This window comes from Thamnophis sirtalis, unplaced genomic scaffold (genome assembly GCF_051295495.1).
Source record: "Thamnophis sirtalis isolate CommonGarterSnake01/CBP01778 unplaced genomic scaffold, rThaSir2_p1.2 scaffold_13, whole genome shotgun sequence".
Classification (NCBI taxonomy): Eukaryota; Metazoa; Chordata; class Lepidosauria; order Squamata; family Natricidae; genus Thamnophis; species Thamnophis sirtalis.
In genome coordinates, this window is record NW_028261393.1 from 15323903 (window position 1) to 15351513 (window position 27611).

The 27611-nt window shown below is 40.4% G+C and overlaps 1 protein-coding gene across 1 annotated transcript; it reads left to right on the top strand.

The window, feature by feature from the left end:
- Nucleotides 1-2079: 2079 nt before the first annotated feature.
- On the top strand, nucleotides 2080-27420 carry MECR (mitochondrial trans-2-enoyl-CoA reductase). The gene is made up of 10 exons (XM_014072258.2): nucleotides 2080-2238; nucleotides 13423-13520; nucleotides 14871-15002; nucleotides 15361-15504; nucleotides 16018-16120; nucleotides 18101-18203; nucleotides 22079-22152; nucleotides 24549-24609; nucleotides 25220-25292; nucleotides 26242-27420. The coding sequence occupies exons 1-10, from the start codon at nucleotides 2093-2095 to the stop codon at nucleotides 26403-26405; spliced, it is 1098 nt and encodes a 365-aa protein (XP_013927733.2). The 5' UTR covers nucleotides 2080-2092; the 3' UTR covers nucleotides 26406-27420.
- The last annotated feature ends 191 nt before the right edge of the window (nucleotides 27421-27611 follow it).

Sequence of the window (27611 nt, forward strand, 5' to 3'; positions counted from 1 at the left end):
TGACTGTGTGCCATCAGGTCAATTTCAACAACTAAACCTGCTGGATAGTTTTTCTCCATGATCATCTATCCCTAACCTGAGCCTTTAGGTTTTCCAACAATGCTCCCATGGCCTCTGAAATGGAATCTCTCGATCTTTCTGCTAGTAGCCCTCTTCTCTTTCCTTCCATTTCCCCCAATATTAGAGGCTTTTTTAGAGCTGGGACTTTGTCCAAAGTAAGATAATTGGAGCCTGTTGGAACTATTTAGGTCAGAACAAAATAAGAACAACAGGGATAGTTGTTTATAAAACGATATACAGCATGGCAAAAGTAGATCCCGCCCCTCTTTGCATAAGGTATTAGAGAAATCTAGAGAATAGAATAGAATAGAATAGAATAGAATAGAATGAGTTGGAAGACGCCTTGGAGGTCTTCTAGTCCAACCCCGTGCATAGGCGGGAAACCCTACACCACTTCAGACAAATGGTTATCCAACATCTTCTTAAAAATGTCCAGTGTTGGAGCATTTACCACTTCTGGATGCAATTTGGTCCACTGATTAATCGTTCTATCTATCAGGAAATTTCTCCTTAGTTCTGAGTTGCTTCTCTCCTTGATTAGTTTCCACCCATTGCTTCCTGTCCTACCCTCAGGTGCTTTGGAGATTAGCTTGACTCCCTCTTCTTGTGGCAATCCCTGATATTGGAAGACTGCTATCATGTCTCCCCCAGTCCTTCTTTTCATTCAACTAGACACACCCAGTTCCTGCAGCCGTTCTTCATGTTTTAGCCTCCAGTCCCCTAATTAATAGAGTAATAAGTATAGAATGGTGACCTCCCAATATCCAATATTGCAATGCAGTCTGTGGCAAACAAAATAATTTACCATTCAGGAAATTGATTCTGGGTTTCTTTTTATGGACAGCCCATGTTTGAACTCAATTTGTCTTTTGTTGGCGTCTCCCACACCACCAAAATCAGTCTCGGTTTTCCTTTGATTTTAGACAGTTGTCCCAACTGACAGTCCAGAACCCTTTATAAAATTGCTTTTTTGACAATTTGGAATTAGAAATAAAAATTGCCTATTTGTTACTCCAAGTGTGGTAACCACACCAAGCAACCACTCGGGGGAAGGATACTTTTAACAAGCTCAGGCTAAAAGGTTTATTTTTTAAAGGTGCACCACGGTGTTAAGTAACTTGTAATAATATTGGTGTCCTGGGATGCAGTTTTCATTCTCTGTGGCTACTGATATGTTCTTGTGTTTATGGCTGCGTTTTATTGTTTGGCTGTTGGAAGTCACCCCCGGAACTTGGTTTAATTTAATTAAAATATCGCTGCAGCAAGGGACCGTCCGTTTTCTTTCTCGGCTGAAACACGCAGGCTGCTGTCTATATTCTTGTCTTTGCAATTACCCTTGCATTTCCGTTTGAGGCTTTGTCAGTTATTATGATAGGTTGCTACTCCAAGCCCACCATAAAACTTTGTTCCATTTTATTTAATAACATCTTGCTGCGGTATACAAAGAGGCTGTTTTCCTTCTGCACGGGGATACCCACACCAGGCACTGGTGATTTATGGCTGCATTAATTTTACTGATTCCTTTTCTGTTATTGTAAATCATCCAGACAATTTGATGAGGGCGTACAAGCATGTACACATATACATATACATATACATATATATACATATATATATATACATACATATATATATATATATATATATATATATATATATATATATATATATATATATATATATATATATATATATACATACATATGTACAAATGTACATATATAGGTACATACATACATGTACACACATATATACACATATATGCAGATATAATATGTACACACATATACATAGACACACACAGGTCTACACATAACACACGCGCGCGCAACATAGCATCTCCCCTCCATCAAACCTTCTCCATCACTACTACCATCGAGGGGGCGGGGCCACAACGCGGAAGAGCGGGATCGGGGCGGAGTCAGGGCGTTAATTTAGCGCCGTGATGACGTACATTTCAACGGCCCTAGTAAAGTTGGCGTGTCGTCATCACCGCGGCGCCGCGGACTCTAACGATTGTTGCCATTTAGGCATGGCGGTAGTCGGAGGATCTCGGGTTCGAGTCCTGCGGCTCCTTTTTGGTTACAGCTCCCGTGCTCGGTCAGCCGCGGCAGCGACGCAAACGGGGCCTCGAGGACTGGTCTATGAGAAGCATGGAGAGCCGGCTCAGGTCTTACAGTAAGCGGAGAAAGCTTGGCGTGCTTTTTGCCCCGAAGTGGGGCTGTGTTTTATAGACCAACCTTGGCAGCTTTAAGACTTGTGGACTTCAACTCCCAGAATTCCTCAGCCAGCAAAGCTGGTTGAGGAATTCTGGGAATTGAAGTCCACAAGTCTTAAAGTTGCCAAGGATGGAGACCCCTGTTCTAGACAGGCATCAATCCCAAGTTACATTATTATGGCTTTTTATTATTCTATGCACAGCAGTGTGAAATCGCAGCTGCCGCATGTCTCATGGGCTTCCCAAGAACCTAGGATGTTTTAACTTAACGTATCAATGTGGTATATTTACGGATCCAGCCAGGGTAGCCTTTTTGCAATTGACAGATGGGGATATTGCCATGCACAGATTTTCCAGGATTTTTTGCGGGGTGGGGTGGGGCATGGTACCCAGTGTGCTGAAAACCCCTGGGACCACTGTGGCTGGTCTTACACCATCATCTAGATCTTGATCCTTCGTGAACTTCTCCAATTCTTGGTCTTCTGTTTCAACATCCTCTGATATTGCGTCAATTATCCACACTTCCTATTTTTTCTCCAAAGCAAAGTTATTTCAACCATTATGTTCCCACCATTTTTTTTTACTATTGGCACATGATAATTTTTGCAGATATTCCAGTGAATCAGTTTGACAACTGTGTTATGTTGTTTATTGACAATTTGGGAGAGCTTTATTTTGGCAGGACCTGAGTATATGAGCTGTGTGTGTGTGTGTGTGTGTGTGTTCCTAAATATTTTGAATACGGTGCATTGTAAGGCTATATCATTTACAGGAGAGAAATAAAAAGATACACACACATAAAAGTACTGGAAACAATAGTGGTAATGTAAGAGTAGTTTTAACTAAATTTCTCTTTATATTGGCTTATTTATACTTTTCATTATATTGGCATATTTATAATTATGAATCATATTCATATTTAATTCATACATAGTAGTGTTTCTTTTAGTTCTTTGCACAATCTGCACTTCGAATGGTTTGATGGTTTTTTTGAATTCTGACCTTGATTGCATTTGTGCATTATTATTTTATCCTATCTATCTTAAGGCAATAAACATACCTAATATCTGTTCCTTCCTCCTATTTTCTTCATAACAACAACCCGGTGAGGTGGACTGAGCTAAGAGTGGGGGACTGGCCCAAAGTCCCCCCCAGCTGGCTTTCATACCTAAGGAAAGTCTTAAATTCACAAGTGTCCTGATTTCTAGGCCAGCATCTTCACCATTACATCAAACTATAATAGAAACTATGGGGAAAAGGTTAGCAATACAGTTAATCTATATTATTTTTATTGCTAACCTTTTCCCCATAGTCAGCATCAGCCAGACGAGTAGTGAAAGTAGGCTGTAAATGTACTAAGGACACTGCACTGTACTAAGGACACTATGTTCAAGAAATGTGGGTCATGACAGGACAATAGGGCAGTCTCATGGATTTCTTTGCAATTTGCTAAGCTGTCCTGTGTTGTATTTCCTTTCAGTGTAGATATTATTGTTGTTCCTATAATTTTGAGGGGATGCCTGCTGCAATTGAGACCCATGAAATCTGATTTTCAAAGCATGATTTAGGATTGGGTGATGTGTATGAACTCAGACAAATTATGGCTGAATCAATTAAGTAAAAAATGGCTTGGTGTGTGAATAGAGTTTCTATGTTAGATGTGGAGATATCCACATATTTACTAAAATATAATATTTACTACCAGTAGTAAAGCAGTCTAAGGGCAGTCTAAGGGCCCCAGGGCATACTAAGCATCTTAAAGTTGTGCTTGTTGAGCAATCTACAGAATATTTGATATCAACTAGAGCAGTGGTAGTCAACCTGGTCCCTACCGCCCACTAGTGGGCATTCCAGCTTTCATGGTGGGCGGTAGGGGTTTTCTGTAACTCTGCTTTATAAATTTTATAAAGTAAAGTTACTTCCCTATTTTATAAATCACCATTACTGTGGAACTGGTGGGCGGTTAGAAAATTTTAATACTACCAGAAATACAAAAGTGGGCGGTAGGTATAAAAAGGTTGACTACCCCTGAACTAGACTAACTAGAAATTAATAAAACAGAATAACAGAGTTGGAAGGGGTCTTAGAAAGGAAATTTCTCCTTAGTTCTAGGTTGGTTCTGTCCTTGATTAGTTTCCACCCATTGCTTCTTGTCCTGCCTTCAGGTTCTTTGGAGAATAGCTTGACAACACCCCCCCACCCCCCCACCCCCGGTCTTCTTTGTAGCAGCCTCTCAAATATTGGAACACTGCTCTTGTGTCACCCCTAGTCCTTCTTTTCATTAGATTAGGCAAACCCAATTCCTGCAGTCGTTCTTCGTATGTTTTAGCTTCCAGTCCCAAGAGAGAGAGAGAGAACTAGCAAAATGAAATGCTGTAAATAAAGTCTAAGGTAAGAAAGTGGAGACTGGACAGTACATCTCACTTAGCTGTCATAAAAAATTTGGAAAATGCTGCCTCAGGAGGGCTTATTCTTTTTTGATTCAAGCGAGTTGTGCTTACAGTGATCCTATACGCTTATTCCATCACTCTTTCTTTTGCAAGTGCTGCTGAGGTATTTAATTTGTGTCCAGAAAGGAAATCAAATATGATATTGGCCGTAAAATTCCCTGGCCAGCAGCTCGTAGATTAAGCGACAGGTTTCTTACACAATGTACATGATCGTTGCAGCAAGTGGCCATTATTCAGCTGAGTGGTATAATATATTTGAGCAAATCTGGACAATTAGGTTTCTGTCATACTTTGCAGGCTATATGGTAATTAATGGTCTGTCAGCATTTCCATTACAACATCAGTTTTTCAAGGGAGCTATAAATTATTGATTGAAAAAAGATGGTCTGTGCCACATAATGAGATGCATCTCATGTGGAATTTTTCTCTGTGCTGGTTTTATTATATTTAATTCTTCATTAGCCACAAAACGTATTCATCCAGCATCTCTTAAGAGCATTGCAATTAGCCACATACCTGTTCCGGACTGGAAAAAGTTAGCTGACAAACACCCTAGAATTAAGCTGCAGGATTAAATCTACTAGCAAGATTTAATCGACATTACTGGGTTGAAATTTCCATTTGTAGCAGCCTTGGATTAAGTTGTGAAATGCTTTGGTTTGAGTAGGCCAAAATTGCCTTATCACAACAAACTACAATTCATAGCAAAGCAGGTTATCATTAGTAAAATACATGAATACATGAATCCTGTCCACAATTAACAATGGAATACTTAGGATGTGATGCTTAGGGTGATGGTGATGAGAAAGAGAGACAGAGAGAGAGAGAAATGAACACTTCTAAAACTTGTTTAAAGTTTTAAAAGTTCAGCATGTGCTCTATTAGTTTAACAGCAGGTCACACATCAGCAATAGCACTTATATATTGCTTTATAGTGCTTTACAGCACTTTCTAAGTGGTTTTTAGAGAGTCAGCATATTATCCCCAACAATCTCTATCCTCATCAATCTCATCCCCAACAAGTTCACCCCGCAACCCTTGAAGAATGAAATATTTGGGGGGATATTAAAAGAAGCAGAATATTATATTTTCCCAAAGGGAGAAATGGAGAAACATGTTCCAGCCCCAATTTCCTGCCTACTAAAACAGCTTCCAGCAGAAATCTTTAGAGAGGGGAGATTTTGGGCCCATTAAGAAATCCTGGGACAATCTATTCCCAAACAAAACATCTTCAGCTCCAGGGTGATGGGATTAAGAAAGGAGAAGACATGACCTTTTAGGACATAGGATGAACCCACCATCATTTAGCAAAAGACACAAGGCCCTTCAGTGCACAATCCCCAGAACAGTTCAAAACTTCAAAGTCACAGTAACCTATAAAACTCCATCCACTCATTCAACTATTTGGTCAGCTGCCCCAGAACTGGACACTGTGGTTCTGTTCATCAATAAACAGAGTCTTTCTTTCCAATCAGCCTCCATGTTATTTCCAGGGTCTTTCTCCCACCTTGGAACTGAACCAGATGGATTTTCCTTCCAACAGAAGGATGAAAGGCTGAGTCAACCTTGAGCCGGTTGGAACTGAAATCCTGGCAGTAAGCAGAGTCAGCCTACAATACGACATTCTAACCATTTCCTTCCCCATGGTATAAGATTTTGTTAAAAGAGGTTTCCTGTATTTGTATCTCTTTAGATTTCAAATCAAAGTTAGTACAATTGAATGTTACCCTACTAGCAAATTAAACTTGCTACCCTCATCCCAAAATCAACTTATTTCTAGAAAACTAGCATATGTGAATGTTTCCTTTTTGCCCTATCTTATACCTACCTGTAAAAGGGACATGGTGGCTCAGTGGCTAAGACACTGAACTTGTCGATCAGAAGGTCGGCAGTTCAGCGGTTTGAATCCCTAGCACTGCCTAATGGGGTGAGCTCCCGTTACTTGTCCCAGCTTCTGCCAACCTAGCAGTTCGAAAGCAAGTAGAAAAATAGGGACCACCTTTGGTGGGAAGTTAACAGCCCTCTATGCGTCTTTGGCGTTTAGTCATGCCAGCCACATGACCATGGAAACATCTTCGGACAGCGCTGGCTCTTCAGCTTAGAAACAGAGAAGAGCACCGTCCCCTACAGCCAGAAATGATTAACACACATGTGTGGGGGAACCTTTACCTTATACATACCTGTATTAACCTTGGTTTTTTTTAACTGAAAGTAAATAAAGTTCCCTGGGTTTAAAATCGGTAACAGAGACATATTAGTTGACTTGTGGGTATAATATTAAGTATTTGGTAAACGATGAAAATTAATCTTTTTAGTCACGTCATTGTGAAGCTGCACCCCAAGGAAAAATTGGCTTTATTTTTCCCTTAAGGCTTTAAAGATCCATTCATTTTTAATTTCTTCTAGCTGAGATGCATTTCTTGTATTGTTCGTTTGCTTGTTTATTCAATTTATATAGTCACCCAAATTTATTGTATTTTATGGACTGCCCTGAATTAAGGAGGGGCTGAGTATTGGTGAGCCTATTATTTAATGTTCTTGCATCTTTTGTTTTTTTATTAGACTCATTATATTTTTTTTAAAAGGATCCGAAAAATATTTGAAATATATTTTAAATTAGACCAGCACCATCCCAGTTGAATCTGTAAACCACTTGTAATTGAAGGGGAAATTATTTGTGCTCTTGGGGGAGGATAGAATTGAAAAGCCAGGAAATATATAGTACTCATTTTAATGATAGAGCAAGGCTGTGGCTCAGGAAGAGAGTAACACCACAGCCATGTGGGTGATGGATAACTCTATTCTAATTAAGTTCAAACAGATGAGCAGTAATTCCAGACTGAAATAAGCCATAAAACCTCATTGAGTGCTGCACAGATGTTACTTAGAATTTAAAAAAGGCCTTGGGTTGCTGTACTGAAAAAGCTTATATAAACATTCCTGTGGCATTAATAGTTGAAGCTGAACAGCCGTGTTTGTGATCAATTAGTTCAAAACTACCTAAAATCTGTTGGAAGATTTTTCCATCTAGGTTCAGTTCCAAGTGGTGGTGGGGGCAGACACTGGATTTATGGAAGTTGCTTGGAAAGAAGGTTTATTGATGGTGGACAAGATCAAATGCCTTGAAGATGCTGGGTGAAGAAAAAAAGGGGAGAGAGATGCTGAGAGCGCCTGGATTTTATGCCCTCTCTGGGTTTTTGAATTTGAGCTTGTATTCTGATTGGTTGTCAGACTCCCATGGGGCCATGAAAGGGCAACTCTGTAGGCTGTCCTGAGCCCCAGGCTTGGTTGACTCTTGCTGGGTGATGATATAATGAAAGGACTTTGGGATTCCTATTATGCCTATGCCTGAAGGATGTAGATCTTTGTTATTTATTTATACGATTTATAGGCCGCCCAATCCCTATTATGTAGAATAGACTCTCAGGCCTTAATGGCCCATTGACAAAGGTGTGTGTGGGGGTGTGAGTTTCTCTCTCCCTTTTAGGGGAAATATTCTGTCCTTTTAATATTTCCTAAAATATCTTATTTTCCTAGGAGAGGAGTGGGTGCTAACTTCTACAAACTGAACATTTTTGAGTTATCAGGACCGTTCTGTTGAAACATCCAGTCCCATTTTAATTCCAGAAGTATGTGACTTTTTTTTCTTTATGAAGAAATTAAACAATGCTTTCTATGTTCAAGTCTGAGAAATAATAGGACTTATTACCTGGGATATGCCATATGCCTAAAAACTGGTGTGATGGAAGGGAAAAATAGTGTTGGAAGAAATGTCCTTCTAGCTTCAGTTCCAAGTGGGGAAAAAAGACACTGGAAACTTGGTGGCTGTTTGGAAAGATAGCAATAGCAATTAGACTTATATACCGCTTCATAGGGCTTTCAGCCCTCTCTAAGCAGTTTACAGAGTCAGCATATCGCCTCCACAGTCTGGGTCCTCATTTCACCCACCTCGGAAGGATGGAAGGCTGAGTCAACCTTGAGCCGGTGAGATTAGAACCGCTGAACTGCAGTTAACAGTCAGCTGAAGTGGCCTGCAGTACTGCACCCTAACTACTGCGCCACCTCGGTTGCCAGATGGTTTTAATGGTGGACAGGATCACATGCCTTGAAGATGTTGGGTAAAGCGGGGTGGGAGGGAAGAGAGGCTGAGAGTCCCTGAGTTTTATACCTTCTCTGGGCTTTTGAATTTGATTGGTTGTCAGACTCCCATGGAGTCATGCAGGGGCAACCCTGTAGGCTGTCCTGAGTCCCAGGCTTGGTTGAGCCTTGCTGGGTGATATAATGTTCCCACGTGCCATGTGGTGAGATGGGTAGAGGACTTAATTCTACCTTTGTTGGATCTTGGGTGAGGGCATTTGCCTATGAATAGACCCAGCTATCTCCTTATCTCTTAAGTGTGACATCTGCTGTGGGCCATTGAGGAGGGTGGAGGCTATTAAGAGTGAGTCTGTTTCCTGCCTAAAAATATGTTTCTACATTTCTCATCCAGGGAAATATAATAATCTGCCTTTTTAATATTTACTAAAATATTTCATTTTTCTAGGAATGGGGTGGGTGCTAACTTCCTACAATAGTATTCTAAAACTAGATTGGTTTATAATCTGATAGCGGTTTAGAGACTCTTCCGATCTGATTTGAATTGATTTTACCAACCTATTGTGTTTAATCATGCTAAGTCTAAAGAGCTGGGATGTGTTCTTTCTATCCATCGCTTTCTGTATGTTGGTTCTGGCTGAGGATTTTCTATTGAGTGATTCAAATCCACAAGTGGGTATTTTATGCAACCTGGGAATTTCCAGGCTTATTGAGAATTATTTTTATTTTGTAATAGAATCAGCTGGCTTTGGAGATATTCCTTTTGAAATAAATCAGGAAGATAAAAGCAGCTGAACCTAACACACAACAATTTTTAAAATTTTTCAAAATACTTGTAGCACTTAATAGAATTAATTTAGCACTCAATGGAATAAATTAATAATATGGTACCTAAGAAAAATAAATATACTGAAACAGTATTCCCCCAGTCCTCTATATTCCAACCGATATTTCTGCTGCGATGTGATGTTGACATTGCTACTACAGATTGGAGTCTTCATTTCCTTATCACAAAACAAAATTAACATTAAATATTTTCTGTAGTATTTTGCTAGCACTTAATAAATGGACATTGTACTAAACTGGGGGGGGGGGGGGGGGGAATAACCAGGAATTAGATTTTAAAGGAAACAAACTGGAAGGGCATCATTAGAAAAAGGGCCAGCAAGTATTATCTATCAAAATCAAGTGAATTCATCTTAGACTAATTGTAAATCTGTACAAGTAATCCTCAATTTATGAATACAATTTAGATTTGAATCTTGATCTTTGAGTGAAGCAATCATTAAACAAGATGCCCATATGACTGCTTTGCTCAATAACTGCAATCCCTGCACTCCCAATTGTAGTCATTAAATGATCTTTCAGAACAGTGGTGGCGAACTTATGGCACGCTTGCCACAGGTGGCACTCAGAGCCTTCTATGCAAGCGTGCCAACCATCTCCCCAGCCCAGCTCTACCGCATATGTGTGAAATATTCTGGTTCACATTTTCATATGAGGTGGACATGCCCAAAAGCAAAAAAAAAAATTGGGCAAAAATACATATCATTGGAAAAAATGATAAAGCAACAAATAGATTTAAAACCAGAAATATTTTTGTTGGGCATTTAACCAGAAAACAAGGGGAATACATATTTGATTTTACATGTTTTTTTTTTAAGTGGTAATTTTTATTTTATTTCTTTAAAAAAAAACACAAATATTTCATCATTTGTCAATCATTAAGACATTGAAGTACAATTTTTTTGTGTGTGCCCCTCCCTCCCTCCACCCCCCCACCCCCCTCCTCCTTCCCCCCCCCCCCGACTTCCCAGAACCCGTACACGGTATGGATTTTTAACTAACACAGTCTAAAATCTATTGAGAAAAAAGAAATAAAGAAATTAATGACATTCTAGATTGACCTTAGCTTCTTCTTACTGAACTTTTAACAGTTTAAATCATTTCTGATCTTAAGCATAGGCTAACTGGAATTTCTTAGTCCCGTATTTATTTTGTATATAGTCAATCCATTTTTTCCAGTCTCGTTTATATATCTCATTTGAATGATCTTTGAGATATGCCGATATTTTAGCCATCTCGGCTAAGTTTGTTACTTTCAATGTCCATTCTTGGATTGTAGGCAAGTCTTCCTTCTTCCAATATTGTGCCACCAACAGTCTTGCTGCAGTTATCAGGTGCAGAATCAAATTAGTCTCTACCACTGTAAAGTCAGTACATATACCTAGTAAAAATAACTGAGGAATAAACTTTATCCTTCTTTTTAAAATATTTTGCATGACCCACCATATTTTTATCCAGAATGCCTTAACCTTTTGGCAGGTCCACCATATATGATACTATGTAGCATCGAGAGAACCACACCTCCAACATTTAGGCTGTACATTCGGATACATAGAAGCCAACTTTTTAGGATCTAAATGCCATCTATAGAACATCTTGTAAAAATTTTCTCTCAGATTTTGAGCTTGTGTAAATTTCACATTTCTTACCCAGATTCTTTCCCATGTATCCAACATTATTGGTTCCTCAATATTTTGAGCCCATTTTATCATACAATCTTTAACTAATTCTGTTTCCGAATCCATCTGTATTAATACATTATATATCCTCTTTATATGCATTAAGCTTTGATCTCTTATTTGTTTAAACAGATTATCCTCAACTTGGATAAAACCAATTTTTTGATCTATTTTCCACCTAGCCTGTAATTGCCCATACTGGAACCATGTTTGAACTACCTTCTCCTCTTTTAATACCTCTAAAGATTTTAATTGTAATACCCCCCTTTCCGAGGTAAGAAGCTGTCTGTACGTAATTCTGTCCTGTTTTTGTGCTGTATTCATATTTTCAATTGCGTGTCTAGGAATTGCCCACATGGGTATCTTGTCATTTAATTTATATTGGTATTTCTTCCAAACCCGCAATAAAGCATTTCTTAAAATATGACTTTTAAAATTCTTATCCAATTTTTTGTTGAATAACAGGTAAGCATGCCAACCAAATACCAGATCGTGTCCCTCAATATTCTATCATTGGTTAAATGAGTCCAATCACTAATTACAGATAATGCCACTGCATCATAATATAGTTTTAAATTAGGTAGTTTCAATCCTCCTCTCTCACGTACATCTTGCATTATTTTCATCTTTACCCTCGGCTTCTTTCCTGCCCACACAAATTTGTTGATACCCTTCTGCCATTCTAAAAGGTTCGCATCTTTTTTAAGTATAGGTAACATTTGGAAAAGAAATAAAAATTTTGGTAAAATGTTCATTTTCACTGCCGCTATCCTACCCAGCAAAGATAAGTGCAATTTCTCCCATTTTTTCATCTCTGTCTGTATGCTATGCCAAAGTGGTTCATAATTATGCTTATATAATTTCCCATTTGAAGTTAAAATGTTAACTCCAAGATATTTGACTTTTTTAACTACCTCACATCCTAGCATCACTCCTAATTCTTCCTTTTGTTTAATATTCATATTTATAGCTAATATTTTGGTTTTTCCTAAGTTTATTTTAAAGCCAGACACTTGACCATATTGATTAATCGTATTCATTAAAACCATACTGGATTCCTGCGGTTGTTCCAATATTATGACCAAATCATCCGCAAAAGCGCGGACTCTATATTCTTGCTGCCTAATCTTGATCCCTTTTAAACCATCCAAGCCCCGTATTTTATTCAACAATACTTCCAAAGTTATAATAAACAATAATGGGGACAAAGGACAGCCCTGTCTTGTACCTTTTCCAATTTGAAAAGAGTCTGTTAAACTTCCATTGACTATGATTTGTGCTGTTTGCTGTTGGTATATTGCTTTAATTGACTGTAAAAAATTATCTCCTATCTGCATTTTTTGCAGTATCTTCAGCAGAAATTGCCAGTTAACTCGATCAAAGGCCTTCTCAGCATCCAAAAATATAAACGCAGCAGGGATCTGGTTGTACTTTCCCAAATATTCTAATGATTTTACATGTATTAAGTGCACCTAGAATTGTATTTGCACAGCAATAGAAAAGTGAAGAAATCCCTAGAGATGAAAATGAGATTTAAAAAAATACTAGAATGTGCAGAAATGGAAGAAGAAGAAACACTTACAATTAAAGAAAAGAAAGAAACTGAATACTTTTTAACATAAGACTTATTTTATCAATGGTTAACTAATAAAAACAGAAGTTAGAAACATGGAAATATAAGAAAAGGACTAATGATACAAGGGAATGTTTATTAAAATAGGTTATTATTATTATTACCATTATTATAGAACTAATACCAATGTAATGAACATTGTTGTAACCACTTTGATTATTATTTCCGAAAAATGTTTGCATTCAGACAACACACTGTTTAACTGAAAATGGATTTTATATGTTATTAATATGTATGTATGTATGTATGTATGTATGTATGTATGTATGTATGTATTTTGTCACAACCCCTGGTATGCCCAAATATGGGAGGGAGCAATACTTACCTATTTCCATGGCTTAGCTGATAAAGGAGGAGAGCCTGTGGCTTCACACACACACACACAAACACACACACACAAAAATAGAATGATAAATATATTCTGTCCGCTTTCCCTTGCAGCCTAAAAAACGTAGCTTTAGACAAACTCGGGGATTCTGGAGTCCATGTGAAAATGGTTGCAGCTCCCATCAATCCAGCAGACATCAATATGATTCAAGGTAACCTTGGCATAACCCACATTGTTTAATTTTTGCCTCTCATATTCTTCCTTTATGTGGTGCTTTCAAGGGAAAATTAAGCCTTCTAGATTGTCCACATTTAATAGTATTCCCAGTGAGATAGTGCACAGGATTGACAGAGTTAGCTTGCCTACAGCTGCTGCTATCTTCATCCATTCAACTTAGGCTATATTACTGTGCAATCTCTGGAAACATTCCCAAGAGCCATTAATAAAGTTTCTATATTTGGAAATTGCCACATGCAGAGGGTCTCTAAATGATGGCAACCTAAATAGCAAAGCTATATTATAATAATATACATGCCATCCATAATAAGCAGTATTATATGCATAAGCTTGGAAATAGCTATTACACCAAAGATTAAAGAAGAAACAAGAGGATTATTTCTTGCTTGTGGGGATACAGCTGTCTCTCAATCCTACAGGATCTTTTCTAACCAATGACCAGACCTAATTGGCTAAGAAAATTAGTAACCCTAGGGAAAAATTTCAGCCACTCCATGCCCGGATTCACATATTATTACATTGAGCTATAATACGATTTGCTTGGTTTAGATTTTTCATCTGTAAGCCATTATATTTTTTTAAACTATAGTTTATGGCTTAATGTTATGATATGCATCCATTTCAATTGTGTTTTAAGAAGCAAAATTACCTAAAGCTTAGCTTAATGGAATTAATTAACTAAGGTTTTATAGAACATTTGCTCCTTTAAGAATCCCCCAAATTCTCTTCCAAGATTGAAATCCTTCCCGTTTTAAGAACGCAGCTTCCGTGCGGCCAGTGCTCAGAGAAGTGGCAAACCCATGGCTTAAAGCGATAAGTGAAGCAATTCAATATTATTACATTATTGAAATCTACCTTGGAAATCTTTATGGCCGTATATGTTATATACCCGTAATGGGTGGCATGCAGAGCCCTCTGGCATGCGCCCCATCACCAGTTGCTCTTCTGGTTTCCGGTGCATGCATGCGCGCCGGCCAGCTGATCTTCGTGCATGCCAGAGCCTTGAAAACCCGAAGACCAGCTGCCCTGGTCTTTGGCTTTCCAGTATTCCGGCACGCGGGAAGACCAGCTGGCTGATGCACATGTACACGCTGGAAACCGGAAGACCGGGTGGCGGGGGCGCGCATATATACTGGCCAGCTGGTCTTCGAGTTTCCAGGGCACCAGGGTGCACACACGTGTGTTCCAGTTTGGGCACTCAGTGCCGAAAAGGTTTGCCATCACTGTTCTATGCTATTTGGAATTTGCTACCGAATAAGAAAATAATGTACGTGCTAAATCAAGTTTTAATTCCTTCATATACCAAAATTTGTTTTTCCTGCAGGATCCTATGGCATCGTTGCTGACTTACCAGCAGTTGGAGGGAACGAAGGTGTTGGGCAAGTGATGGACACAGGAAATTCTGTGACGACTTTGAAACCCGGAGACTGGGTGATTCCAGCTGATGGAGGACTTGGTGAATTTGGGACGGGGGTGGCAGAGAGGAATTGAAGCTAAACTCTTGTTTCCCTTTTGTCCAGTCCCTCTGCTGAGCTTTAAATGTTTGACAACAAAGAGCAGTCACAAAGAGGCCAAGTCAGAGCTGTGGAAACCACTTTGTAGCATAGCCCAATGTGTGAAACGTGGCTGTTTGGAAACCTCAGTTTATAACTTACGTACGTTGTGCAAACCCAATCTTTTCAACGATTTTATCTGTCAAGTGTTTCTTGACAACACTTTAGGCCTCTTCTGAGAGCTGAGAACTTCCAGATTGCGATTAGCTGTTCCATAGCTTGAATCATGTCATCTTTTTTTTTTTTAATCCTTTACAAAAGGAACTTGGCGAACAGAAGCGGTATTCGATGAGAAAACTCTGTTGAAAATCCCACCGGATATTCCGTTGACTTGTGCTGCCACATTGGGTGTTAACCCCTGCACAGCTTATCGGATGTTGTCTGATTTTGAGACTTTAGAACCAGGTATGCATAAATGTATGCATGTATGTATGTATGCATGAATAGGGATGTGGTGGCTCAGTGGCTAAGATGCTGAGCTTGTCGATCAGAAAGGTTGGTGGTTCGGATCCCTAACACCGCTTAACAGAGTGAGCTCCCATTACTTGTCCCCGCTTCTGCCAACCGAGTAGTTCGAAAGCATGTAAAAATGCAAGTAGAAAAATAGGAACCACCTTTAGTGGGCTGAGAACCGGTTGCTAACATTTCTCAATCCCACCCCTGGTTATGATTAGTTAGGCAAAGGGAAATTAAGGGCTGAGGTTTATACTTATTTATTTCCTTTTAAAAACTGAATTTCCTCATCTTTTTCCAAGACCTATTTTTAAATTGGGAATAAAAGGTGTCAGGTGACCTGAGTTTCCAGTGGCTGTGCTATTTTCTCCAACACACAATAATGATGAGAGTGTCTTCCACTTGAAGGGAGCAGGAAAGAAATATTTTTTTGAAGCCCGGGATGACATGTCTGTTTGTCTGTAGGGGAATCTGTCATCCAAAATGCAGCCAATAGTGGAGTGGGACAGGCTGTAATCCAGATTGCAGCAGCCAAGGGCATCAAAACAATAAATGTAATAAGAGATAGGTGAGTGTGCCTTACAAAACTGTTTTTCCCTCTCTTTTTTCCCCCCTATTGTCGTTTGCCCAGTCAGATCCTTTTGGTTTACGCTAAACCTGCACAAATAGAGCATTCTTTTAGACGCCTTTTATTCAGATGGAGATTATATGAATCCTAGATGGCATTATATGATGCTCATAGTTTTTTTTTTTTTTTAAGATTGCCAGTTTGTAAACTAGGGTAAGACCATACTTGGAATACTGCATCCAGTTTTGGTCACCATGAAATAAAAAAAGATGTTGAGACTCTGGAAAGAGTGCAGAGAAGAGCAATTAATATGATTAAGGACTGGAGCAGTGGTGGGTTCCAGATTCCGCTCCAACCGGTAGGGTTGGAATGGCCCTGGTGTCACCCACATGCACGTGGCACTTGCACACGTCCTACTTGCCTGCGACGCTTTTGCAAGCCTCCACGATGCTCCAACTGCTTGGATGAGCATTACACAGGTGCCATAGGCACCATGCACGGAAGCGCCAAAGGCTTAAAGCACAGGTAAGGAACTCGGGCAGGCCCTCCAGAGCACTGTACCGGAACGGTACCCGGTACTCCAGGCAGGATCCGGTACACCCGCACCGGGGCATACCGCCTGCAACCCACCACTGGACCAGAGGCTAAAACCTATAAAGAATGATTGCAGGAATTGGGTATATCCAGTCTAGTGAAAAAAAGGACTGGGGAGACACGAGCCGAGGTGGTGCAGTGGTTAGAGTGCAGTACTGCAGGCCACTTCAGATGACTGCTATCTGCAGTTCGGAGGTTCAAATCTCACTGGCTCAAGGTTGACTCAGCCTTCCATCCTTCCAAGGTGGGTTAAATGAGGACCCAGATTGTTGGGGCAATATGCCGACTCTGTAAACCACTTAGAGAGGGCTGGAAAGCACTGTGAAGCAGTATATAAGTCTTAAGGGCTATTGCTATAGCAGACTTCCAATATTTGAGGGCTTGACACAAAGGAGAGAGGGCCAACTTATTTTCCAAAGCACCAGAAGGCAAGACAAGAAACAATGGAGGGAAAGCAATCAAGGAGACAAACTATCTAGAACTAAAGATAAATTTTAGCGTAAATTTTACAGCGTAAAAGGAATTAACCAGTGGAACAGCTTGCCTTCAAACGTTATGGATGCTCCATCACTAGAGGCTTTTAAGAAGACACTGGACAGTAATTTGTCTGGAATAGTATAGGGTCTCCTGCTTTAACAGTGGGTTGGACTGGAGGACCTCCATGGTCCCTTCCAGCTTTGATGATGATGAGCATTGGGTTTCACTAGGCACATCATACAAAAGATTTCCAATTTACAGCTCAGACAATGTATTTTTAAAATTTGAATCCAGGACTTTAATATGAGAATATGCTTTGGATTTGATCTGAAAAAGATGCTTTGGAGTATATGAGGGCACAAATGTAGTGCCTCTCTGCAGTTCCTTAAGGCAGCTGCGATCCCCCCCCCCCCCCCGGTGGAATTGAACAGCAATTCTGGAGAGCTTTATCTAAAAGCTTCAGACTTTACTTGATGCTATTTTTTATTCATAGCAATTGATAGATTTGCTCTTAACGGCAAGCGTTCTTTGTTTCTGAATGGGGGCCCTGTCTTATCAGCAGTTGTCTTCACAGAAGAAGCCTCCTCTTGTAGAACATGCATAGAGAAGTGATCCGGCTGATACGTCGCCGAAGGATAAGTGGTCTCCTGAACCACTTCACCAGTTGGCAAATGTTGTTACTTGTACATCAGCAGCTTATTCTAAGCTAGCTTCTTTACTATCTCAGTGCAAAAAGACAAAATAAAGGTATTTTTGGACCGCTGAAAATCGACTCGGCTTATGCCAGAGTGAGAATATTGATAATGTGCATTCTTATATCACCTTAATGTTTGGGTTCCACTTTATGGCCCATCAAATCATCAACTTCATCTGATTCTATTTTTTGTTGTTGTTGTTGTTGTTCCACAGACCAAATCTCCAGGATCTTGTAGACAGGCTTAAGTCCCTTGGAGCAGACTTTGTGATCACAGAGGAGACGCTAAGAAAACCAGAAATGAAAGAGTTGTTTAAGGTATATATGACCCAGGGCTGCTAGGGGTTCGGGAGAACCTCTAGCTAAGATTCTGTGCAGTTCGAAGAACCCCTAAATCCCACTCCTGGCTGGCCTTGCCCATCCTTCCCCTCCTAGGAATCCCCACGCGGCCCGTTTTGGATGCAGCTAAGTGCAGGGCACATGCGGAGCAGTGGTGAAATTCAAAAATTTCCACTACCGGTTCGGTGAGCGTGGCTTGGTGGGCGTGGCAAGGGAAGGATACTGCAAAATCTCCATTCCCTCCTGATCAGCTGGGACTCAGGAGACAGAGAATAAATGGGGGCGGGGCCAGCCAGAGGTGGCATTTGCCGGTTCTCCGAACTACTCAAAATTTTTGCTACTGGTTCACCAGAACCTGCTGAATTTCACCCCTGATGCAGAGGCTCGAGGAGGGCAGAAAGTGGGCCTGCCCGAGGGCCTCCGGAGCTTGGGGGGGGGGAGGCCATTTTTGCCCTCTTGGAGGCTTGAGAAAAACCTGAGCTTGAAACGTCTGCAAGAAAACGAACAAGCTCAGAGAGCACAAGAACCCCTCAAAGCCGTCTTAGTTTGGTTTGGTCCACTGTTTTGCATCTATCGGTAGTCCTCGACTTACAACAGTTCATTTAGTGACCATTCCAAGTTACAACGGCACTGAAAAAACCCGACGTATGCCCATTTTTCGTACTTACGACCATTGCAGCATCCCCATGGGCACGTAATCAAAATTCAGGCTATTTGGCAACTGGCGTGTATTTACGACATTTGCACTGTCCAGGGGTCATGTGATTTGTAACCCTCCCAGCTGGCTTCTGACAAGCAACCTGGGATTAAGGAGAAAACTTAACAGTCAGGACAATTAACCAGTGGAATAGAAGTTGCCTTCAGAAATTGTGGGTGTAACTCCATCACTGGATGTTTTTAAGAAGAGACTAGACAGTCACTTGTCTGAAATGGTATAAGTTCTCCTGCTTGAGCAGGGGGCTGGACTAGAAGACCTCCAAGGTCCCTTTGAGATTCTGTTTGATTCTATTCTACTCCACTCTACTCCACCCTACTCCTATTCCTATTTTGAAAACCAGACTTACTTAATGACCGCATGGCTCACTTAACTGCAGTGATTTTCTTAACAACTCTGGCAATAGCAATAGCAATAGCAGTTAGACTTATATACCGCTTCATAGGGCTTTCAGCCCTCTCTAAGCGGTTTACAGAGTCAGCATATTGCCCCCAACAACAATCCGGGTCCTCATTTTACCCACCTCAGAAGGATGGAAGGCTGAGTCAACCCTGAGCCGGTGAGATTTGAACAGCCGAACTGCAGAACTGCAGTCAGCTGAAGTAGCCTGCAGTGCTGCATTTAACCCCTGCACCACCTTGGCAATAAAGGTTGTAACATCAGGCACAACTCACTCCTCACTTAGTCATGAAAATTTTGGGCTGAATTGTGGTCGTAAGTCAAGGGCTGCCTATACCTAACCAGGCAGTCTGTAGAACCTCAAGGAAGCATAACAAGCTAACATGGGCAAGTGAGAAAGAGACCCTTTTGAATGGCTACTGAATACACTTTCAGAAATATGCAATTCAGCCTTCTTTCCCATGAATAATTTATGGATTTAATTCCTCACAACTCTTGACGCTTTGTCGTTAAGAGCTGCCAAGTTTGTATCAGAAAACGCAGGGAAATGCTTCTTCTTGTTAAAAGCCAGTTTAGTCGTGTTTTTTTTTTAATCTACTACCCTGAGAAATCTCTATAATCTCTGGATTTTTATCACTGCAAAAGATTGAAGTGAAACCTCCAGATGGGGGTTTTAGGGGAAACAATAGAAAAGAACTCATATGGGGGCTGTTTACTCACTGGTTATTTTTATAAACGTTCTTTCTGTCCAGTTTTACCATTTTGAATTATAGATTTAATTTCAGAGGAAATACAAAAGGGGCAGGCAATAGATATGGTTATGGATGTTACCCCGTGCCATAAAATTTCAGGGCATGTTACATACTAGAGTCCCCTTTAATGAGACGAACTGATTGGGATTAGAGGCAAGGACATAATTTATTCTCCTCTGTCTTCCTTCTTTGGTTCAGCCTGTTCCTACTTTATGCCACCCTGCAGAGAAATAATTTCCAGAATCCAGATAAAAATGCTCAATACCTACAGGTGGCACACCGTGATATCACCCTAATAAAATGCTTAATGGGCAAAAGTCAACAAAACTCCTCATGCATTTTTTTGGTCTACTGCTGGTTTGCCTTGCCAGATATTAAGCCAAGTCACACATGTTTTGGCATTTCGCATACAGTTAGTCCTCAACTTATGACCACAATGGAGCCCAAAGTTTATGTTGGTAAGCAAGATAGTTATTAATTTTGTCCCATTTTATGACCTTTCTTGCCACGGTTGTTAAGTGCAGCTGTTAGTAACACAGTTAAGTGAATCTGACTTCCCTGTTGACTTTGCGTGTAAGAAGGTCACAAAAGGGGATCATATGACCCAGGGACACCACAGTCGTCATAAATAAGAGTCAATTGCCAAGTATATATATATATATATATATATATATATATATATATATATATGTATGTATGTTTGTATGTATGTATGTATGTATGTATGTATGTATGTATATGTATATGTATATGTATATGTATATATATATGTGTGTGTGTGTGTTTTCTGAGGTTTTCGCGGGTGTTAGTATGTAGGTCTTTGGTTATTCGGGTTTTCTCCCACGTAAAATTGGAGGTGTCTTGGCGATGTTTCAACGAAAGCCTGAAGATGACGAATGAGATATATATATCCGCTGATAACGGATAAGAGCCTGTGGCCTAATGGCTAAGAAGTTTGCCTAGTATGTAATATAGCCCAGGTTCAAATCCCAGTAAGGGTATGGCTAGCTGATGAGAGCTAAATAGCTTGAAATAGATCTATACTAGTCTCCCTTTATTTATTTATCAGCACAAATAATATATATATATATATATATATATATATATATATATATATATATATATATGTGTATGTGTATGTGTATGTGTATGTGTATGTGTATGTGTATGTGTATGTGTATGTGTATGTGTATGTGTATGTGTATATATATATATATATATATATATATATATATATATATATATATATATATATATATATATATATATATATATATATATATATATATATATATATAAAATTAATTTTGTGTCACAACCCCTGGTATGCCCAAATATGGGAGGAAGCATACTGCTTTCCTTTCTCTGTCTATCGGCTCATCTCAAGAGACCATCCAGACAGAAAGGCATTATTTTTACTGTTGCCTTTTTGTTACATTTGTGTTGCAATTATGCTGATAAATAACTAAATGTGGCTAACACAACTGCCTAATATGTAATACAACACAGGTTCAAATCCCAGTAAGGGTATGGCTAGCTGATGAGAGCTAAATAGCTTGAAATAGATCTATACTAGTCTCCCTTTATTTATTTATCAGCACAATTACAACACACACACACACACACACACACACATATATATATATGTGACTGAATTGTGACCACGGGATGCTATCATGGTTGTAAGTGTGAAAAACAGTTATAAGTCACTGTTTTCAGTGATGTAATTTTGAACAGTCACTAAATGAACTGTTGTAAGCTGAGGAGTAAGTACCTGTATAATCCTTAGTTCTGTTTCTGAATAAAACCACGTTACAATCAGATATCTGTTTTCCCATTCTATGTTGAAAAGATGACAGAAGTCTAAGAACCTCTTAGCAAAATCAAACCTTTATTTCTAGGAATAATTTGGAGGACTTGAAGCAAGAAGCCACTTGTTTTTACTGTTTGCTTTTGTTTTTATTTGGTTTTACCATTTTGTCCTCCAGGAAATTCCTATGCCCTCATTGGCTCTGAATGGTGTTGGAGGGAAAAGTGCTACTGAGCTGATGCGTCACTTGAGGTAAATTTAGCTTTTGTTTGCTCGAATTATATCTGTGGTAATTGTTACACTCGATTTAAATGCTTAATGGGCAGTGTGTCTTTAATTTTCATTTGGGTTGTGAGTTGTCTAAGAAAGAGTACTTTTTGAAGCATGACATCGACACGCCCTTGAATTTTGCTAGTATGGATTAGCGCAAGGATTTGCTGTTTAATGGGGCAGATTTGTACTGTCTGAATTCTTGTCTTGAAGTTGACAAGTGTGCAATTGTATTGAATACTGTCCAAAACGCTTGGCTCGTGTGGCATTTAAGAAAGAAATTAAGAGGTGCTTAAAAATCCTCATGACAAACCTACTTGCCCAGCTAGAAAGCTGCCAAATGTCAGTCAGGGTTGAAGGATTTTGCGCTGTGTCTAAAAAAATACTGAAACTTTATAATTTCAGTAAAACCCAGATCCACAGCTCTGGAATAGTCAGGATAGATCCTGGTATCATCATTTCACTGTAGTAAGATGAATTTACTATGTATTAAGGGCTGTGGTGGCCCAGTGGTGAGAATCCAGTACTGCAGGCAATTCTGCTAACTGCTGGCTGCCTGCAATTTGGCAATTCGAATCTCACCAGGCTCAAGGTTGACTCAGCCTTCCATCATTCTGAGGTCTGTAAAATGAGGACCCAGATGGTTGGGGGCAATATAGAGAGAGCCGAGGTGGTGCAGTGGTTAGGGTGCAGTACTGCAGGCCACTTCAGCTGACTGTTATCTGCAGTTCAGTGGTTCTAATCTCACCGGCTCAAGGTTGACTCAGCCTTCCATCCTTCCGAGGTGGGTGAAATGAGGACCCAGACTGTGGCGGCGATATGCTGACTCTGTAAACCGCTTAGAGAGGGCTGAAAGCCCCATGAAGCGGTATATAAGTCTAACTGCTATTGCTATTGCTAATATGCTGACACTGTAAACTGCTTAGAGAGGGCTGTAAAGCACTGTGAAGTGGTATATAAGTCTAAGTGCTAATGCTATTGCTATTAGAGCCATGGTGGCACAGTGGTTAGAACCAGTGGTGGGTTCCTACCAGTTCGGACCAGTTTGGCCGAACCGGTAGTGGTTTGGCGGCCTGGGTCGCTGGAACTGGCAGCAACCCAGGCTTTCCATGCCCCCGGACCACTTCTCCAGGCATTGCCTACAGCACCGCCATCTTGTTTTTAGCTTCTGCGCATGCGCAGAACAATTTCTATTTATACACGAGCAAACCAGCAGTACTGCCTGTTGGAACCCACTCCTGGTTAGAATGCAGTACTACAGGCTACTTTTGTTGACTGCTGGCTGCCAGAAGTTTGGCAGATCGAATCCCACCAGGCTCAAGGTTGACTCAGCCTCCCATCCTTCCAAGATGGGTAAAATGAGGACCCAGATTGTTGGGGGCAAGAGGCTGACTGTAAACCACTTAGAGCAGGCTGTAAAGCACTATAAAGTGGTATATAAGTCTAAGTGCTATTGCTATTGCTATTATTTTTAGCAAATAAATCAACGTTATTGGACAGGAGAAGGTATTCTAAGCCAGTTTCCAGAACTGGAGAGGTTTTATAGATCAGAGTTTATCTGAATTTTACAGTTTAAAGGACTCACTTGAAAATGCCTTGAAAACCTGGGGATATCCGACCTGAAACCAACCTTAATATATTTAAAGAAATTTTGAACCTGAACTATGAGGAAAAATTTTCTCTGAAGGACAGCTACATTGAAGATTTTAGTGAGATTTTGTAACAGAGGCTGTAATTTTCTCATTTGATTTTACAACATCTAAACTTCAGTGAACCCTCCAGAAAAGGGCAGCGTGCTGCTTCTTGCTCTGAATGTCTGAACTGCATGGTGTCAGGCCTGGAAGCCATCTTTTGCATTGGGCCTTCTGGCCTGCCATATTTACTGCTGTGGGAAAATGGGAGGGGGAATTATATGGAGTATGGGAGAGATATATAGTCTAAATAACATTCCTTTCTCAGAGAGTCAAGGACATCTTGCCCTGCACCTGGATTGGTGGGAATGGGAGGCATCTCCAGTTGGGCTGACTGATTGGGCCATGTGATGGACATGTGGGTGCTGGGCAGGGACGTGAACTTTCGTTTGGGTGGGGAAAACCCGGAAGCTTTCAGATTCGGGTTTTCCCAGATGTGCCAATATGACATCTCTAATAAAATGGAACTTTGAGGAATTTCAAGCCTCGGAGTCTTCTTTCGTTGTGGGTGTTACTCGGAACCTTGACACATGGCTTCCAATCAAAGGTTGCAAAAATTAACCAGGTGTCCAGAGGCTGAGGAAGCTGGACAGTAAAAAAATAGGGTCTGAGTTAAGGTAATTTGCCGTCTTAATTGCCTTCACCTTAACCTTCATTGCCCTAAACCTAACCCAATTCTTCCATTAGGCATAGTGGGACCGTGGTTACCTACGGTGGGATGTCAAAACAGCCTGTGACCGTCCCAGTGGTGAGTAGCCCTTGGCCAGTCTATTTATCCTGCACATGTTCCCTTTCCCGAGATAACACAGGTAAGCCCTCACCTTATGACCACAATTGAGCTCAACATTTCTGTAGCTACGTGAGACAGTTGTTAAGTGAATATTGCCCCATTTCATGGCCTTTGTTGTCACCATTGTTAAGCGAATCACTGCAGTTATTAAGATAGTGTCACCGTTGTTAAGTGAATCTGGCTTCCCCATTGACTTTGCCTGTCAGAAGGCCACAAAAAGTGATCGCAGGACCCCCCAGGACACTGCAACTGTCATCAGTAGGAGTCAGTTGCCAAGCATCTGAATTTTGATCACGTGACCATGGGGAATGCTGCAATGGTCTTAAGTGTGAAAAATGGTCATCAATCACTTTTTTGTCAGTGGCGTAACTTGGAACGGTCACTAAACGAACTGTTATAAATCAAGGACAACCTGGATGCTATTTCTATCTGTGCATTAGGTTTTCCAGTTGTTAGCGCAGGATCGCTAAGAGAAAAACCATTCTGATATCCCCGCATTGTGATGTTGAATTCTCCCCCAATCCCAAGATTGTATTTTGGAATTTATGAATCTTAATTTCCTCTGCAGAGTGCACTGATCTTTAAGAATGTCAACGTTCGTGGCTTTTGGATGACCCAGTGGAAGAGGGACAATGCCCACAGTAAGTGGCGCGTGTGTTATTTTTATATTAGAAACTGATGAAATCTGCCTTCAGCTCTTAATTTTTCATCTCTCTGATTTAGTGGATTAAAATGCCTACTAAATAACCTGCAGCCGATGAAAATAAATACATGAAAATACATGAAAATTGAAAGAGCTACGTGTACTAGAAAAATAAGACAACGGGAAAAGAAGGAACTGTGGTTCCTTAACTTAGTGAAAAGGGTTATAGAAGTGTTCTGTCCCCCACTACATGTTTAATTTAATTTAATTTATTAGATTTATAGGCCGCCCAATCCCGGAGGACTCCGGGCGGCTTACACAGAACAAGAAAAGAAAAACAAACAAAAAATAAAAATAAATAAATAAAATAAATCGCCTGTGTGCAGCTCAACATACAGCTAAACCCACCTATCCTCCAATAAAATCCCAAAATTTTATTTAAAATTTAAAAATTCTACAGACCATGTGCTTAGCTCTGAATGCTTATTGAAAGAACAGGATATGGTGAAACGGGGGAAAATAGGGATACGCACAATGAGAACCAAATACAAGATAGACAGTTTTAAGTTACTGCTGAACATAACAATTAATAAATACAAACAATTTAAATCTCACCAGCAATGCTGTGTGGGTGTGGGTGTACTGTGGATGACCATGTGCCACAGATTAAGATGGATTCTTCTTTGTGCTTCTGCCTTCTCCAAATGCTAAAGGAAGTGGAGTCTGGCTTCCAGCGTGCACTTGTTTTGGAAATCACCCATGATTTCCGCTACCTGTTCGGCCGAACCAGCTGAATACCACCTCTGATTCCAGAGGGCAGGCAGAGGAGAAGTCGAACAGAATTTATTGTACCAATGATTATTATTTGCTCTCTTGAATCTAAACTCAGCAGTTCAGAAAGAAAGAACAATCGGTGATTGCTTTCTGCCTTCTTTCTCCATGCACAGGCAAAGAGAAGCTGGAAACAATGATAGCCGAGCTGTGCACTCTCGTTCGAAAGGGTCAACTAATTGCTCCAGCCTGCCGGGAAGTCCCTTTGGTAGATTACCAAGCAGCTTTGAAGGTTTCCCAGGAACCCTATGTCTCCGTTAAGCAGATCCTGCGGATGTGAAGATGGTCCGATGGGAAAATAACAGACAATATTTTCCGTGGATTTCAATCCCAGGAAGCTTGCGTGATTCAGAATTACAGAACCGATTTATATCCTCACGTCCATCTTCCAGCTCAACAGGGACAGGCAGAGAAATGGGGAGAAAACAGTGAAAGATTAACATAGACCGGAGATTACTATCCAGTATCAGTGATGGCATGGGGAGCTAAAGCAATTATAGTTTCTACCCAACCTGGGAATTCCTTGTAGACTTTCTATCTTTCTCTCTCTCTCTCTTTTTATATTATTATTAAATTTATCTGTCGTCCATCAGGTGATGATAGAAATCTGGAGAAAAAAGAGACATTTCAGCCCATGGAGGAACGGTTCTTATCGTGGAGATTCTCCCATTATGTTGATGTATGTGTGCACACTCAGAATATTTATTATTGTACAATGTGGTAAGAATTCCTCAAGAGCGGAATGAGATGGGGCAGAGGCTGGTCCCGCTGGAGTTACAGACTTCCTATAAATCTATTTCAGATTCTGCAAGTTATAATGCATTAGGTAGTGTTGATCGTCCCATTGGGCATATTCAACAAAAGAAATTCTGGCTCTTTAAATCAGGAGGGTCAAATGCAAGGCCCACGGGCCAGATTCAGCCCATGGGGTGCTTAGACCGCCTTGGAAACAGTGAAGGAGCATCCCGCGGTGTCTCTGCCAGTGAAAATGGAACTCAGAAGAGCCATGTGCAGCCCCTTTCAACTCCATTTTCGCTGGCAGGGGGTTGCAGGATGTCCCAGCTGAAAATGGGGCCACGCCCACCCCAGGCACCCTAGCCACGCCCACCCAGCACCCCGACGTCAAACACAACCCTGATGCGATCCTCAAAGAAATAAAATTTGACACCACCACTTGAGATTAATCAAGAGTGTAGCTTTATTGACAAATCCATCTAGGCACAGCAGAAGCAAAGTCAGTTTTGGGATTTTCCCATGAAAACCCACATCTAGATAACCCTCCTTTTCCCTACCGGGCCACCAACTGAATTCACCAACTGAGTTCAATTCTTTTGCTTTGGGAAAAGCTGTCTGCTTCCCTCAAAACATTCTTCATCACTTGACCTTGTCAGATGACATCTCTCCAGCAACAAATGGTTCACTTGCATTCCAAAGTCTCCTTCCACTCTTAGGAATTCACCACCCACCTCCCGTCCCAATTTGGCAA